Source organism: Talpa occidentalis, unplaced genomic scaffold (assembly GCF_014898055.3).
Source record: "Talpa occidentalis isolate TD23 unplaced genomic scaffold, MPIMG_talOcc4v2.1 talOcc4.3, whole genome shotgun sequence".
Taxonomy (NCBI): Eukaryota; Metazoa; Chordata; class Mammalia; order Eulipotyphla; family Talpidae; genus Talpa; species Talpa occidentalis.
The window spans coordinates 42,076,900-42,095,307 of NW_023603184.1; the positions used below are offsets into that span (position 1 = coordinate 42,076,900).

Below are 18,408 nucleotides of genomic sequence, written 5' to 3' on the forward strand. Positions count from 1 at the left end.
TACATTTTAGTTATTGGAAACCATTCTTCTAATCATTCAGTCATCCTTGATTCCTCTACACCCTTACCCCTACCCACTTCTAGCCCATCAGGAAATCCTTTGGGTCTCGCTTCAAAATATGTCCCTAATTTGACTGCTTGTCCCCCTCCTCCCCCATTATTGCTACTGCCCCAGTCTCATTAACCACCTCTCTCATCTGACCTATTTCAACAGCTACCCAACTGATCTAGATTCTGCCTGGCCTCCTTCAATTTATTTGTAAGACAGCTCCCACAGCAAACTGAAGCTTACATTTCATATGCTCATATCACTTCTTTGCTCAAAATCCTTCAATTATTTGTCATCTCACACAGAATAAAATCCAGTCTATACAATAGTCTACAGTTGGTCCAATATGGTAGCCACTAGTCATATGTCGTTATTTTTAACAATTTATTTAAAATTAAAAACAAAAAATTCAGTTCCTCAGTCACAATAGTCACTTTGGGGTGTGAGGGGCAAAGGACAGGACCTATGACTCTATTACAACTACTCAATTTGGCATGAAAGCCCAATAAAAAAAATGACTTACAAAAATTTTATTTATACAAACAAACAGGCTGCAGTTCACTGACTACTGTTCTACATGATCTTGCCCCAGTGATCTCTTCACTTCATGTGACAATATTCTATACCTCACTCATTCCTTCAAACCACCCTGGTCTCCCTTAAGTTCTCTAAACATGCAATATATGCCGAAAGACCTTCACATCTGTTGTTCCATTTGCCTGTATTGCTCCTCTTTTAGATAACAGAGTGACTCACAGATAACATTTCTTTTGGGGTTTAACTCAAATGCTGTTTACTTAATGAGGCATTCATTTAGAACCCTCTTTGAAATTCCAACTGTCCTCAACCTACTTTCCTCCTTTATTTTTTTCCACAGCACCATATCCACTTAATATACAATATATTCTACTTATTTATCTTGTTTGTTGTCCCTCCCCCCATTAAAATAAGAGTTACATGAGAACAAGGGGTATTTTTGACCATGTTGATTGCTGTTCTATTACTAGTGCCTAGAATAGTGACTAGTTCAATGAATATTTGATTTTAATAGCTGCATTAAGAATTTACGTTTGTCGGGCCTCCTTGGTGGCACAAGGGGTTAAGACGCAACCTATGAAGCTGTCCACAGCCGCTGCAGCATGAGCTCAATCCCCGGCCAAGGAGGTGACCATCACATGGCACAGCAGACCTCTCCTGACTTGCCCGCTGCTCCCCTCAGCAGTGTATTTCAGACAATCTGCCTGTTCTGTTCCCCGCTCTGTTTCTGGTGAATCCTCTCGCCCCCCCACACCTCTGGCCTGTACCCCAGTTCTTGTATGTATAAATAAATAAATCTAATTAAAAAAATCTCATATAAAAAAAATTTACATTTGTCTTTAAGATAAATGCACAACTAACCAGATGTTCACCTCCCTTCTTTAGTCTTCCTATCCAAACACTGTTTTCCCTATTCTCCTGAAATGGGCTAAAACATTTATTTATGTATGTATGTATGTATGTATGTATGTATGTATGTATGTATGTATACAAGCACTGGGTACAGTCAGAAGCGCGGGAGGGTGAGAGAATTCACCAGAGCCAGAGCGGGGAGCAGAGCAGGCAGAAGGACCGAAGTACACTGCTGAGGGGAGCAGCGGGCGGCAGGAGAGGTCTGCGCGCCATGCGGGACCCTCCTCTGGTGGCCGGGGAGCAACTGGGGATTGAACCGGTGCTGCAGAGGCTGCGAGCAGCTTCGCAACCCAGCGCTCAACCGCTGCGCCACCGGGGAGGTGGGCTAAAACTTAATTGACAAAGATCTATGAAAGCAAACAATCTGCAAAACAGACCACAAATATTGGAGACTATAAGAAACAAAGGGGGAAAGCTGAGAGCATAATTTAACATGAACTTAGAACTTTAGAGTAATTACAAACAAAATAAATATTAAAAATTCATATGTTAGAATTTTTCTTGCACTTCTGGTAAGAGATACAGCTAAAGCTATGAAGAACTAAGGGTTACCAATGAAGTTCACTGTCAAGGTAGAAAGACACCTTGGTTTGGACTTATTAATATTCAGGGCATAGGAAGTTATTTCAAAATGAAGGACATGAATAGTAAGGGAGAAGAAATATTGCCTAAACCACCAATTTCTAAGACTCTTCAGTTTCAATGAAAAATAATTATAACGGAGAGCTTAAAATTAGCTATTTATCTAGTATCATTTATTTAACTATAAGTAGTGACCAGGCACAAAATAAAGGGTTTTGCTCAACGATATTACTGGTTATACTGAATTTCTAAGAAACAGTAAAGAATCATAACCCTAGGTGGATTTTATAACATCCGCCTTGTCCAAACTTTGTAAATTGGAGATTTTCCTTACCTTCGCTTTCTGAACTAGAAAGCCTGCGTTTATGAACACGCCTGATTTCTTTACCACGTCGTAAACTCTTCTGGGAACCATCACTTTCTGAATCTTCTTTGTAGTTAATTTGTCTTTTCTGGTTTCTCCTTGATCGCCTTCGCCGAGTTTCTACAAAATCATCACTAAAATCGTCACTAAAGTCACTTTCTGTAAAAGAAAAGGAGCAGCTGTAGGTAGGTAATAAGAACATAAAAAGCTAGGAAGCAGAGGTCAGCCATATTTTTCAATGAATACTAACTTTTATAAGCCTTACATTTCCTTTTTAACAGCATTAATAAATCTGTGGAGATCTCTAGTGCCAAACCACATAAATATATTCTATTAGCAGTCAATCCTTGAAATTAGAAAATATTTTATGCAACCCTTATCTCATTCAGTCTAGAGCTACCTGGTCAGCTGCACCAACTGCTCTTCTTGGTGGACAGTAACTATATTCTGACCCATTTAATCTGCTGTTCTTGTGTATGTAGCTGTATAGCTACAGTCACAATTTCACAATGTACTTCACTGGTTAAATTCTCACACCAGAGAAAGCTGATAGTCCTGTTTCAAAAAAGTATAGAATTGGAGATCTATTTTAGGCTTTTTTTTTTTCCCATATTGCTTTAAAATTGGCTAAATATAGCATACATGAATACTTGAACTCTCAGGTGTTGCAAAATAGCACTGTCCCTGTCATCTATGATGAATAAACCAGAGTCAGACTATATATAATACTGTGTGAGAGCAGTTTTTCAGGAGTGCTAACAAATTCTACAGAATGACCACATGACCACATCCAGCCTTGCTCCTTAATAGATTTAAAACATTTCCAAATGGCTAGCCAATAGTGTGAAGGGGTGCCACTGTCCAAATCTGGGACAAATCAAGCCTAAGTTTTGGAGGTAGCATATCCTACCCATTGACTAAACTAAGAGTCAACAAGTATGAACTGACAAACAGGGGAGAAGAGAATATTCTCCCTTATAGAACACCAAAAAATAAATATGAAAGGAAAGATGAGAAAATCATCCATGAATGCTATAACTAGCAGGTAAAAGACCTGATAAGGACCTGAAAAATACACTCAAAATACCTTCTTACAAATTACTTACTAATTACAAAATGAAAAATTATAAAGAGACCTGGAGGACATATACTAATTCTGATATTCCTCTCCAAAATGCATAACTTGAATCTAATCACAAGGAAATAGAGGGGTATTTTACAAAATAACTAGCATGTATTTTTCAAACATGTCAAAATCAAAAGACAGAATCTTTTGTCTGTGGACTAGTCTAGATGAAAGGAGACTAAAGAGACATGAGTAAATGCAAGATGAGTAAATGCAAGGTCTAGTCTGGACTAGATCTTGGACAAGAAAAAAAATTTATATAAAAGACACCTGATGAAATTTGTATACTATTGATTATAAAAATATTATATTAACATATTAATGTAAACTATTATATCAATGTTAAAATTTCTGATTTTGATGGGAGGAGAAGGAGCACAGGTGACTGTGGTGATGGTGCATGGGTGCGTTGATGAAGGAAATTCTATGGGCAGTACACCTGAAGGGGTGGGGGCAAGCATATATTGTTTAAAAATGAACAATGATGTTAAAAATAAAAATTTAAAAAAATTTCTTATTTTGATAATTGTAATGTGTAAGAAAATGGCCTTGTTTAAAAAAAATAAAAAGACATTGTCCTGTTCTTAGGAAATAATCATTGCAACTCATATCTGATCTTTTAGCTGGTATGCCTCTATTCAGTTAACAGGGATAAGTAAAAACTGTAACACCAGCTACTGCTTATTAAAAACACCAATGAATCACTGCGTATGGTCTAAATGTTAGGGATAACTGGTGACCCATCCTTTTCAATAGCAGGCATTTGAGAAAAACATTCTCAGCTTATTTAAAATTCATGATTTATAGGAAACACTATGGAGATAGTCTAGGCGTGGAGATACTTGGCACCAAAAGAATTCACCACAATCCTTAATGATTTTATTCTGAAGTTAATGCATCCATCTGTATGTATGTTTTTATATGAGCCTTATGTGAAAAATCTAGTTAACAGTGAGTCATCAGAACTTTTATCACAAAATTAATCATTACAATTGAGTAGAATTTCAGGAACTCTTTATGGTTCCAATTTTTACTACATGTGCTGCCAAAGAGAGCACAAATTTTAGGAACTCTCAACTCCAGAAGTCATAAGAATTTGAGTTGGTGTGATATGGATGAAAGTTCTTTATACCAGAGTCTCTACTATTCTCTTCAGACTCTTCCTCTTCATCATCATCAGAGTACTTTTTCTTCGGGGTCTTTCTCCGCAAACGCCTGCTTTGCCTCATTGGCCGGGAGGGATGTCGTCTCAGTCTCCGGCCACAGAAGTCAGTGTCACTATCATCATTAGAAGGTGGGTCTTCTTCACTTTCATCTGGGTTTTCATCAGATACAACAAACTCATCTTGAGATCTGCCAAGAAAAGTCAGATGAATTATGATGGTATACTTAAAGCTATGAACTTATTTGTGAGAATTCTGAGTTCAAATTCTAAGCTGTCCAGTGAAACATTAAGTAATGATTAATGTAAGATATCTGGGTATTTGTATCAATTTCTCTATTGATGAAATGGAGAAATGTTTTGCCATCTATTTTTTTTTTAATTGATGTTGACTTTGGTGTAGAAGTTGCTCTGGCCCCTTAAGATGTCTCAAAGGCATCTTAAACTTCAAAATGAACTCATTATTTACTATCCAATTCCCCTTTTCTGTTCCCTAGCCTGACATTTGGTGTTATCACATTCAGTAATTCAAATTAAAAAGTTGGCATTTATCTTAATTTCTCCCTTTTCATTTTCACATCTCATCAATTACTAATTCCTCTTGAGTCTCCCTCTTACAAAGTCCTCAATCCTGACCTCTTTTCTCTGCGCAGGCTCTCATTTCCCAACTAAACTACTGTAGCAATTCCCCAAATAGTCTCCCAGAGCTCTAGACTCATTTCCTCCAAATGAATTTTGGATGCATCATAAACCATATATATTAGTCTGCTGTTTAAAACCCTTCAGAGGGGCCTCCCCGGTGGTGCAGCGGTTGAGCTCTGGGTTGCGAAGCTGCCCGTGGCCTCTGCGGCGCCGGTTCGATCCCCGGCTGCTCCCTGGCCACCGGAGGAGGGTCCCACATGGCGCGCAGACCTCTCCTGCTGCCCGCTGCTCCCCTCAGCGGTGTGCTTCGGTCCTTCTGCCTGCTCTGCTCCCCGCTCTGGCTCTGGTGAATTCTCTCACCCTCCTGCACTTCTGACTGTGCCCAGTGCATGTATAAACAAACAAACAAACAAATAAATAATACATGCCTTAAAAAAAAAAAAAAATAATAAAACCCTTCAGAGGGTTTTCATCATCTTCACATAGAGCCCAAAATCCTATGCATGAAAAACAAAATACTCCATCATCTGGTTCCTTTTGATCTCTTAGACACATATCTATCAGGGCACTGTCTATTTCTTCTCCATGTTTTTGCTATCATGATACACTAGAAGTTTTCTTAATATTCTGTGCTTTATGCCTTGCTACTTATCTGCACTTAAGAATGTCTTCTCTCCTCATCCAGCTTCTAATCCCTAACTTATCAATCTGCCCAATTATTTACTCTTCAAATTTCAGATCAAGTGTTAGTTCCACTGTGATACTGTCTTTGGCTTCCCTGGACTGATCTGACTCTCTTCTTTAGGCTAAACATTTATGTTAGTAGTCAGACTTTTTTGTGGATTATATTCTTATTTTGCCCACCACAATCAAAGAGAACCTTTGTAGCATTGTTCAATACCTGTACAGTAGGAGAGGCTTTCCTGATCTTCTACACTGCATTGATTGCCCCAACCCAAACCTCTATAGGTCACCAGAGAATAGTATCTAATTACTTCTACTTGTGGGATATATGTCAAAAATGCGTGGGAACCCTCCATGGACATGGTGCAGAGAGGTATATCAAAAACTCACAAGTGCATGCTCAAGTGCAGTTAATAAAATTCAAATACAATTTTGAATATTAAACAATGATTAGAACTACTTTCTACACTGAGATCAGCATATCTGAATCTGTTTTAAATATGCCAGAAATGAAAGAGGTTGTCTATGTGCATGAAGAACAAATACCCCATCACAGTGACCACATGTCTCTGCCAGCCCCTTTTACACCTATATTGAGGAGTGGGTTTTCGCTACACGCACCCATCGCTGATCTTGAATTCATCCTCACTCTCTTCTTCATCTAGGTTGCTGTCACTATCCAGATCATTTAGTCGCCGGCGTTTCTTCCGGCGAGCAGCAGCTGCCCTCTGGGGCCGTTTATTTTCTTTTCTTTCTTCATCCAAAATAGTAGAGATGTCTTTCCCACGGTGACCTGTAATGGTGGAGATATCTTTTCCTCGGCCAACTCCTGCATTGGGGACAGGGGGTGGGGAAGAAAGAGAGACAACTACGTATATTAACAGTTTCCTTTAATATCTGGAGAGTTCCTAATTTGTGCTTAACAGCTTTTCATTTACTTTATAGTCTCCCTACAAATTGGCAGTTTTCTTTTCAGCTCAAGAGCTCTTATCAAGAGTATCTGTGCATTCCTTTATCCTATTAAATAGAAGTTAACCAGGAAGAGAAACTTAAAATTTTTTTTATATAATTCACATATTATAATATTCACCCTTTTAAAGTGTATTAATTTGGGGCCTCCCTGGTGGGACAAGGGGTTAAGCACAGCACTATGAAGCTGTCCGCAGCCTCTGTAGCACGAGTTCGATCCCCAGCCGGCCAGGGAGCTACCCACATGGCACAGCAGACCTCTCCTGTCTTGCCCGCTACTCCCCTCAGCAGTGTGTTTCAGTCAGTCTGCCTGTTCTGTTCCCCACTCTGTCTCTGGTGAATCTTCTCACTCCCCCACACCTCTGGCCTGTACCCCAGCTCTTGTATGCATAAATAAGTAAATCTTAAAAAAAATGAAGTGTATTAATTGGAGGTTTTAAGTGTAGTCACAAAATTGTGCAATCATCACCACTGACTAATTCCAGTACATTTTCATCACCCTCCCAAAGGAATCTCATACTATTAGGAATCACTCAAGAATCTCTTCTTGAAAGTTGTCTTTTGGACATGTCTTTAGAAAGAGGCCAATCCATTTTTTTCTTTTTTAAACTGTTTGCAGGACAGAAAAAGTGAAAATTCAGCAGCAAAGATGTAAATAAGCATACACAACTGGAAAAGCTAGTGATGTCTTTAGTTCCACTAAAACCTATTTAAGTAATCTTTTCCAGAGTTCTCATAATAACTAAAAAGAACCACAAAGCTCCATAATGGAGAAATGGTAATTTGTTATATAGTCCTTTAGTTACCTTCAAATTCTATTTTAGTGTCACTGAGTAAAGACTGTGAAATAAACTAATTTTTTAAAGTTTAATTTAAATCAATCAGTAAATTCTGATTATCCATTATTTTTGAAATGTTTATAGCAAAGGTGAACTAAAAATAGAAAGACAACAGAAAGAAAAGTTTCCAATTTGGATTCAAAAGTTATTTTTCAATATATGGAGGAATGTTTGTGTTTTATATCAGATCATAAAACAAGCTACTTTACTTGAAACTTATAGTGTCAAAATAAAATGTTCCTTCAATTAAAAAAAAAAATCACTAAAAAAAATTATATATAAGGGCTTCCCTGGTGGCCTAGTTCTTGGTGTTATCACTGCTATGACCTAAGTTTGAGTCCCTGTCAGGGAGCTGGCCCACATATGGTGCAGCAGACCTCTCCTGTCTTTGCCCATTGCTCCCCTTAGCAGTGTTTTTCAGTGGATCTGCCTGTTCTGCTCTTCACTCTGCCTCTGGTGAAGCCAGCCTCTCACTGCCCCTCCCCCAAGCACGTCTGGCCTAGACCTCAGTTCTTCTTTAATAAATAAATCCTTAAAAATAAATTAGTAAGATCTGAATCTACATGGAAACTATGTCCACAGAAAATTTTGAATCTTATGACAGTTAACATCAGCAGTGATTATGAGCACATGGGGAGGAAAATTAAATAAATATGCTCACTACTCTATTAAGGGCATTTTAATTGATTCACTTGCAGGGTTATAAGAAAAAGAATGATAAACACATACCTCCTCCATCAGCTTCTTTGATATCATCTTCTATAGCTTCATCAATTGCTTCATCAAACTCATCAAATCTAAGATATATACAATAGTCACATTAAAGCCTATCCTGGCATCAGATACATCCCGAGAAAGTAAAATCTGTGTATTCATGCATTAGGCTAGAATAACAGATACCTTGGAAGTAAAATGGCCTGACTATGAAACTACTCTGCCTCTTCAGTTCTATATGGCCTGGACTACAATAGCTCACTCCTTTAACCTCAATTGTTTTTGATATCAGGGTTTTGTAAATCAGTTTCTAGTTCATACGTTGTAGTTTTCGTTTTCAAAAATCATCTATACCAGGCATCAGTGAATATTTTTGTAAAGGGTCAGGTAGTAAATATCCCAGGCTTTGTAGACTTCTGTCTCTTCAGCTCTGTCAAGTTGCACCACAGACAATATAAGTGAATGAAAGTGAGTGTACCAATAAAAATTTATGTATTGACAGTAATTTTTAGCACTGTGTATACTGTCATACAGCAGAACTGTCTTTATACTTGCATTTTCCATCAGTAGGCTTTGACTCATTAGTATTAATGATTTTATGTAAAATAGTACTTTTTTTGGTTTGTTTTATTTAAAATGGCATATTTTATTCTTTAAGGTTTTTTTTTTAAAGAATGAGATGGACACTGTTAATGATTCTACTCTTACTGATGCCACTGCATTTCATAAAATTTAACAATGTCAGTAACAACAAGCTATACATGAGAATTTTTGATGATCACTAAAGTCTATAAACATGAACCAAGTTCAAGGTTCTGTAAAAGCTTTTAATTTTTAGTTATTCAAGTTAATCTCTAAGTAGACCTCAGGCCAAATAAGGACTAAATTAATTATAATAGGCTTTATTTATTATTTGAGTGGGACAGGGTGGTTTGGTGGTAAGACTAGCTTCAGCTACTAATAGAGTAGAAAAATCTCCCTGGTATTTCTAATGGCACACAGTTAACAAAAATTTCAAAATTTATTCTTTCAATAGGAATTTGTGGAGCAGTTAGGATTTGTCACTATTTGTCAGCAATATGCTAGCTGTATAAGGACAGAAAAACACATAATACAGGGCCTCCCCGGTGGCTCAGCGGTTGAGCGCTGGGTTGCAAAGCTGCCCGCAGCCTCTGCAGCACCAGTTCGATTCCCCGGCTGCTCCCCGGCCACCAGAGGAGGGTCCCGCATGGCGCGCAGACCTCTCCTGCCGCCCGCTGCTCCCCTCAGCAGTGTACTTCGGTCCTTCTGCCTGCTCTGCTCCCCGCTCTGGCTCTGGTGAATTCTCTCACCCTCCCGCGCTTCTGACTGTACCCAGTGCTTGTATAAATAAATAAAATCTTTAAAAAAAAAAAAAAAAACACATAATACAGACATGGGCCATATTATTAATCAAATGATTAAAATTGCAATGAGCAAGACTATGATTAAGTGCTTTTAAGGAGAACTGGTTGCTATGAGGACATATAATGAAGAAATTTGATCGAGAAGTGAAAATGAGAGGGAAATTCTAGGCAGAGGATAGTACGTGCAAAGGGACTGAAAGAAAACAGTATGACTGATGCTAATTCAGTAAGGGAAATATGGATGAGTTAAAACTGAAAATCTAAGTAATGTGCTCTGTGGATCTTGTTAAAGGCATCAAACTTTATACTAAGAGCCACAGAAATCTGATGAAATATGTTAAGCATAAGAGGATGACATAAGCCAATAAACCTTTGAGGAAAAGCTTCTATTTCTGGGTCATTCTAATGTAAAAACATTGTACATTCCTTTATTGTAAACATTTCCACACATTTCATACCTGTAACTTATACATTTCCGTGTTCTCGTTGACCTCCTTTCAAGTAAATTCGCTTTGGATTTTTTTGAATCTTTTTTCTTTTCTTCATGATCTTCAGAAAAATCTGGCTCCTGGTTAAAAAATATGATAATATAGAACTTACAACAGAATAAAGTTCCTTAGCATTAATAGTTTTCTCCTGTTCATCTAGACAACACATGTTGAAAGGTCTAAAAAATGATTATCCCCTCCAAACTGAATAAACATGCCAGCACTAAGTATATAGAAGATAAAAAAGAATATAAGTGATAAAACACTATTTTAGGGCCTCCCTGGTGGTGCAAGGAGTTAAGCACAGCACTGTGAAGCTATTCGCAGCCTCTGCAGCACAAGTTCCAACCCTCCCACTCTCGGCTGGCCAGGGAACTACCCACATGGCGCAGCAGACCTCTCCTTTCTCGCCCACTGCTCCCCTTAGCAGTGTATTCAGTCCATTTGCCTGTTCTGGTCCCCACTCTGTGGTGAATCCTCTCACTCCCCGCGCCTCTGTCCTGTACCCCAGTTCTTGAATGCTTAAATAAATCTTAAAAAAAAAAAACATTATTGTACTAAAATCTTTATTTCTAAGTTTTTAAATTACCTCCTTTTGAAACAATATTTTTCCATTGATAAATCTCTTGACAATTAAATTTGACACATAAGATATATACTAGATATGCTGAATAAATGAAATCATGGACTTAAAGAAGAGAGGAGAATGATGTCAAGGGAAAATAACCAAAACAAGTTATTTAATTGTGTGATTTAATTAAACCTACCAGAAACTGTGAAACTAAGAAAATTTCCTCATTTCAAATGAAAACCACATTATATGTGCATTCACGCACAAGACAGCCTTGCTATAAATTAGATTAATAAATGTAAAACAATGACATTCGATCAAAGAAACCAAACTGTGAATATGAACAAGTTGAAGTTTCTGATAACCCCAAAGCAGGAAATTCAAAATCAAATCTCCCTGAGCTATTCTTTATAAATAGCATATAATGAGGCAAAAACCACCCAACTTTGGGTTAAAAAAAAGGAACAAAAACCCAAGGGCTGACCTATAAATTTGGTTTAGGTATGATATTACATTTTGGGACTACCTGGGTACCCAAATTTTAAACATAAATGATTACAGGTGATTTCTTTAAGATCCTAAATTTTCATTTTAGGTATGTAGCATTACACTGGTATGCTACATATTTTAAACTACTCACACAAAAGATGGGTTAAATTTTAGAACAATCATAGCAGTCTCTTTAAAAATACTACAAATCAGAAACTTACCTGTGGAGGAATGATGTTTTCAATACTGATACCCACATACACCAAGCGCTCTTTCCTTTAAGTAAAAAATAAACACAGAATGAGGTTTACTAATAAAACTGTCATGAAAGCATTCACAACACAGACAATACTAAATTAAGATTTGATGGTAATAGTAGAGGTTAGGTCAGAGCCAAGTTAGCTATTCTCTATAAAATTTATAATATTAGTATTTGTGGAGGCAGAGACTTGCTAAAAGTATCAAAATGTAGCTTTGACTCAACCAGTAAAATAAAACCTGTAACAGAAAAAGATAACGAAATTTAATAAAAAGAATCATGCTATGACACACTGGTAAAGTGATTTGATGGAAAATACACTTTGGACTAACTATAGTGGACCCTTGAAGAACAAGGGTTGAAATGAGTAGATGCATTTATGTAGAAATCTCAGAAATAAACAACAAACTTACAGTATCAAGAAAAACAGTAAAGTACTATAAATGTGTCCCATGTTTTCTTAATATTTTCTTTTTTTCTAGCTTACTTTATTATAAGAATACAATCTGCAATACATATAACATACAAGATATGTGTTAATCAACTGTTTATATTACTGGTATTCTGTTTGGGGAAGCATAAATTGTACAAGGGTCTTCAACAGTACATAGGGTTGGTGGCTAAACCCCACATTGTTCAAGGGTCAAATATAGTTCTTTGTTATGCTGCAAGTTTTCAGTAATGTTGTATGTGTGAATATGCAAATAATATCATGTTAATAAACATCACTATAAAAAAGCATTCTACATGACAGAACTATATCAAGGTCCCCAGGAATGATATTAAGACCATTTACTACTTGTTTGCAGGGAAAAAGAGCCATGCAGCCATATGGTGTTGCATTCTAGGATGCTACAATAAAGGTATCTTCAGAGCCAGTTAAGATTTCTTCAGGAAATGAAGATTTAGAATACTAATGACATCTCCATGGTTTCATTTGAAGGAAACAAATCTTTGTTAACTTTAATTCAACAAATTTTACATAACAAATTGCTAGATACAAAATGTTTTTTTTTTCCTGATTCTCTCAAAGTTAATTCAATATACCAAGGACAGCAGAGTTCTAACATATATGCCAGTGTCCTCTGAAATGAACTAAAATAGTAAGGATAATAATGTATCCATTTGCCATGGTCCATTAGAATGCCAGTCTTTACTGCCCTATAAACCCTTGGACCTGTTACAAAGAATTTTACAATATTTTTGGAGACAGGTTATGAAGCTGGCATGGAAGAAAATGATAGTGATTTTAATCGAAATGATTTGGAAAAATAGAATGGTGAACTAAAAACTAGGAACAACATGAATGGTACTAGCAGAAATTAACATGGAAGGCTCATGGATAAGTCAGAGCTTGAGTTCTCCGTTATTAAATGTGTTTGACACGACTTGTCCTTCACTAACCATGTTTACTGAGGTATTAACTTCCTCTTTCATGCCTCAGAATCTCTACTTTCATTCAACCATGATTTCCGCCTCATTCAAATGAAAAAACACCTAGTCATGATCACCACATTACGTCATAAATTGTGTCATTCCTCAGAATCCAAAGGTAAATATGACATAGTGCTTGCCCTCACAATTATTTAACAACTGACGGTAACGCATTATGAACACATACAATGGAAACATTTAAAAGGAACAGAGTTTGTTGTCAAAGACTTTAAATAGGTGGTAACATCTGAGTAGGATCTTGAAGGTAAGATGATTTCTCATCACAATATTCTCTTGCTTAATAAAGAAAAATACACCCTCCATTTCATCTTATAACAAAGCTCAGTGATCTTATTTTATCATTACCAACAGCCACACCCCTTCTAAAATTTCAGAGGTCCTCCTCTCTGACCTCTACTGGCTCACTTTCAAGATCACTCCTTGCATATGGATGTTGACAATTCCATGACTCCAATGGGACTTCTATCCACTGATAAAATCTACTTTCACTACCCATCGTCCCTTTATTCCCTTACTTTTCCTCTTACCTAGCTTAAAATTCATGGTTCATCATATAAATATGTCTTTGCATACACTTTCAAATTCCTTGTCTCTTTCTCTTTCTCTCTGCTATATTACCTGGAAAATTTCAGCCCTGATAAAATACAACTCTCTAGCAAAGTACTAGTAACAGTACTGTGGAAGTACAGAGCTATCTGAATTTCCAAATAGTTCCTGGCACCGAGTTCTGGAAGGGACATTTACAAATCAGTTGAAGGGGCTTTTAAACATCAGATTTCACAAAGCATCACAGTTCCAGTTTTGTAGACAGCTATTTGGCTAGCCACTAATTACTCACGGACACATCCTTCCTTTCCACCACACTGTACAGCCCTTTAAAGGTAGGGAACTCATAACATATTTCCTTATATTAATTACTTTGCCTAACATAAGTAACTGCTCAATAAAAGCTGATTAAATGTCAAATGCACAAACAAGGGCAAAGATTATCTTGTACTAGGACACAAAGAGTAATAATCAAGGCTTTAAGTTGCTAGAGATACTATTTTACAGACTTTAGAAAGGATGAATAAAAATGCCTACTTTTTTTTTTGCAATAACATATTTATTTTTTTTGTGTTTATTTTATTTATTTTTTATAATAAATTTTATTTTTATATTCCCCATACAATTGCAACCCCTAAAAATGCCTACTTTTAAAAATAGATGAAACCACATGAAATTTACTGTAAATATTGTTTATTTTAGATACATATTTTGCTGTTTAGATTTCCCAAGATTCACGTGTGTGTGTGTGTTTGTATGTGTGTATGTGTCTGCGCTCTAAGTGAGAATTTTGTTAGCCAGATTATTAGGGAGAATTAACCAACAGCAATAATTCTGTTAACTGGCCTTGTGCCAGACTGGTCTCCATACAGCGTAACTTTGCTCCCCTTTCAATGATCCAATCTCATGTAGGATCTAGTACATGATTGAAAGCCACGATTACAGATGTCCTCATAAAGGATGACATTTAAATAAAGAGGATTACCAAGTGAAAAAGAGAAAGCAAATATAGTAAATGGGAGGGCAACAAATGTAACAAATGCTGTAGTACATTTTAACATAAATTTCTAAAATGTAAAGTATTTCTTTTTTTTTTTTAAAAGATTTATTTTTATTTACTTATACAAGCACTGGGTACAGTCAGAACACGGGAGGGTGAGAGAATTCACCAGGGCCAGAGTGGAGAGCAGAGCAGGCAGCTTCGCAACCCAGTGCTCAACCACTGTGCCGCCAGGGAGGCCCTAAAATGTAAAGTATTTCTTAACTGCAGCAGCATATCCGAGTATGAGGCAACAGCAAAATTGTCACTAGACTTTCCAAACATAAAAGGTGTGTCACATGGGCTTCCCCGGTGGCGCAGTAGTTGAGTGCTGGGTTGCGAAGCTGCCCGCAGCCTCTGTAGCGCCAGTTCGATCCCCGGCTGCTCCCCGGCCACTGAAGGAGGGTCCTACATGGTGCGCAGACCTCTCCTGCCGCCCGCTGCTCCCCTCAGCAGTGTGCTTCGGTGCTTCTGCCTGCTCTGCTCCCCGCTCTGGCTTTGGTGAATTCTCTCACCCTCCCGTGCTTCTGACTGTACCCAGTGCTTGAATGAATGAATGAATGAATAAATAAATAAATAGAATAAATCTTAAAAAAAAAAAAAAGGTGTGTCACAGGCTTCAAAGAGCAAGGAGATATGGTTTGAGCATCAAATTCTTAGTGGTTTGCATTCTTGGCTTTTAGAAAACATTTTCTTTCAAGTCCTTAAAGAGTGAGCCTATTAGGGATCTATTCTGCTGAATCAAATCAGTTCTAGAGCACAAGAAAACTGCCCCATTCTCAAAAGGGCAGGCAGATTTCAGAAAGACTGAAGGAAAAGAAAATCAAATTTTAAATTATGATTTAAAATTTAATCTGAAGCATCTTTAGTTACATCTTTTCCAGTGCCGAGATAAAAAACAAACACCTCTGCACATCAACATAGTCCTAATTTTATATAAGTACTACCCAGAGTTCCTAAACACAAAGGTATTTAAACAACTAGTTGTTTTTTTTTTTTTTTAAGTTAAGTGCTTTTACCTCCTAGCTAATTTTAGAGATTAACTTTGTCTTTAAACTAAGTAGCATTTATTATGAGCCAGAGCACTCAAAGAAGAAAGAAAGAAAACCAGGTTCTCCAGGCAAAACCCATTTTAAGTTTCACCTTTGTACAAAGTAGATATGGAATAACTGACTGCCTTAAGGTAAACTACAATTTTTGGTGAAACTATGTAATGCCAGGTTAAAGTTAAAAAAGCAGCAAATGAAGGTAATAAACCAATCAGGAGACACTTTATATTTCCTCATAGTATGCTATTGTACAAGTGCGCATCAAAAGTCCTGCCGATTAGGGGCATCCCTGATGGCGCAGGAGTTAAAGACAGTGCTATCAAGCTGTCACCAGCCACTGTGGCATGAGTTTGATCCCTGGCCAGGGAGCTAACCTACATATGGCGCAGCAGACCTCTCCTGTCTTGCCTGCTGCTCCTCTTAGCAGCAGATTTCAGTAGATCCACCTGTCTTGCTCCCCATTCTGTCTCTGGTGAATCCTCTCACTCCCCGTACCTCTGGCCTACACACCCCACTTCCTATATGAGTAAATAAATAAAAATAAGTCTTAAGAAAAAAAGTCCTACTGATTAACCCTCTGAAAGTTCTCATCAATATCTCCATTTTATTATCAAAATGATTGCCCTAGATCAGGCCTCAATGGCTCTCATAGACTTTACTGCAAAAGTCTTACCTCTAATCCCTTATTCTTACTGTTACCAGAGCATTTTTTCTGAAGTAAAAATCTAATTATGCACCTATTTCCTTTGACAGCTCCTCCACTGGCAATAGAGAAAAATTAAAATACCCTAGCCAGATACGCAAAGCTGTATACAATTTAACCGCAATCTGCTTTTATAACTTTATTTCCTCCCAGTCTCCTACTCTCACTTTCACACCTATCTTTCACTGACTTTATGACTTTGCATGAAGTATTTTTATGCACATCTCCCTGTATAATGCCAAATTATCTACCAAGGACTTCCCAGGCCTGAGGAGAACTAAAATGGTCCTCCACAATGTTCTTCCATTGCTCTGAATATCTTGTCTATTTTACCACTGATTTATAAATCTGATAAAAGGTGAGCTCTGTGAGAACTTTTTCTGAATTCATCTTTTCTCTTCAGTTTGGTATATGGTAGATATGAATGTTTAGCATAGATTAACCAAAGAAAGTACAAATAAATATAAATATAAATAAATATAAACTTACTGTCATGATTTTGAGCTCCCTTTTAAAGGTTAGGCTCAACTCCAGTCTTACCTCCTTCAAGAAGCCTTGTCCAACTGCTTTAGATCACATTGCAGTGGCATATTGAAAAGGGAGGCATCTCTTACAGTCAGTAGGACACAGTTCAGCACTTAAATGCTCTTTATTTCACCACTGTTAATTCTGCCCACCCAAAGAGATGACATGGGTAACTAAATTGTAGACCAGTTTTTAGACACTACAGTATTTAGTTAGGTACATATCCTCCACAATACTTGGATCAATATTTATTTCGAGTAGGTTCTAATAAATATTTCAGATCGGGGGTTGGCAAACTTTTTCCATTAACAGGACAAATAATGAATTAAGTCTAGTGAGGAATGAAAGTCTCTGCTGCAACTACTCAAGTCTACTGCTATAACGCAAAGTAGCCACAGGAAAGTATATAAACAAATGAGCATGACTATGTTCCAACAGAACTTTATTTATGGACAATGATATCTGAATATTTAATTTTTATGTTTTATCAAATGTGATTCTTGTTTTGATTTTCTTTTTCAACCATTTATAAAAGCTTTTACTGTTAGCAGTAATACAAAAATAAGAAGTGGGCCAGATTTAGCCCACAGGTCACAGTTTGCCAAACTCCAATTTAGATGGACACACTAATTTATATTGCAAGACAAATTTGTTGTCAAATTCCCTAGTAAAACATTAACACACATAGTACAATACCTGCGTTCAGCACGCTCCTTCTTCTTTAAGGCAACATCCAAATCCTGCAATTGTTCTTCTAATTTTTCACATAGCAGTTTCTAAAAGAGCAAAGTACCTGAGGGTCATTTTCAACACTTTTCCACAATCTTTTATCACTTGCATATTATTAGCTCATGGATTCTGTGCTATGAGAGTTGATAAGTGGCCACACAGTGAGTAAATAGTGAATATTTCTTGTGTTTAATTAAAGAGGTGCTTCAGCATCCACGGAACTGAAGCTTAGCATCTTTGAAGTAATGTACATGTTAGAGAAACTATGCCTTGCTAAAAAACACATACTTTGCCTATCTTGTTGACAATAATCTGTTTAAAATAGCATTTGGCTCCAAGTATATACACAAGAGAATGACTAAGTATATGACAGCAATCAAAAATTATTTTTAAATCCCAAGACATTTTTAAGAGAGAAGATTAGAGGTACAAAATAAAATAGTCCAATCACTATTTTTAAAAAAGATAATGGAAATTTATAGAACGATGCCACACAGATAATGGGTTAAAACAGACCTAAATGATGTAACTGATAAGCATATGTTAAGTCACAAAAGCCCACATAATTCAGAAATCCATCAAGTCCATAAT

General features: G+C 37.0%; 1 protein-coding gene and 1 long non-coding RNA gene across 8 annotated transcripts in view; one reads left to right on the forward strand and one right to left on the reverse strand.

Annotated features, from left to right (window-relative positions):
• LOC129146610 (uncharacterized) overlaps positions 1 to 18,408 on the forward strand; it is a 47,960-nt gene that overhangs the window by 17,302 nt on the left and 12,250 nt on the right. The gene's annotated exons all lie outside the window — the stretch shown is intronic.
• The window catches only part of RSF1 (remodeling and spacing factor 1), a 140,689-nt gene that overhangs the window by 10,969 nt on the left and 111,312 nt on the right, over positions 1 to 18,408 (reverse strand). For all 6 annotated transcript variants that reach the window (XM_037523030.2, XM_054699563.1, XM_054699562.1 and 3 more), the window contains 7 exons: positions 17,785 to 17,864; positions 11,734 to 11,788; positions 10,423 to 10,532; positions 8,595 to 8,662; positions 6,679 to 6,886; positions 4,702 to 4,922; positions 2,414 to 2,602 (listed from right to left, as the gene is read on the reverse strand). In XM_037523030.2, the coding sequence (XP_037378927.2) occupies positions 2,414 to 2,602; positions 4,702 to 4,922; positions 6,679 to 6,886; positions 8,595 to 8,662; positions 10,423 to 10,532; positions 11,734 to 11,788; positions 17,785 to 17,864 (931 nt within the window). The remainder of the gene's footprint in view (positions 1 to 2,413; positions 2,603 to 4,701; positions 4,923 to 6,678; positions 6,887 to 8,594; positions 8,663 to 10,422; positions 10,533 to 11,733; positions 11,789 to 17,784; positions 17,865 to 18,408) is intronic.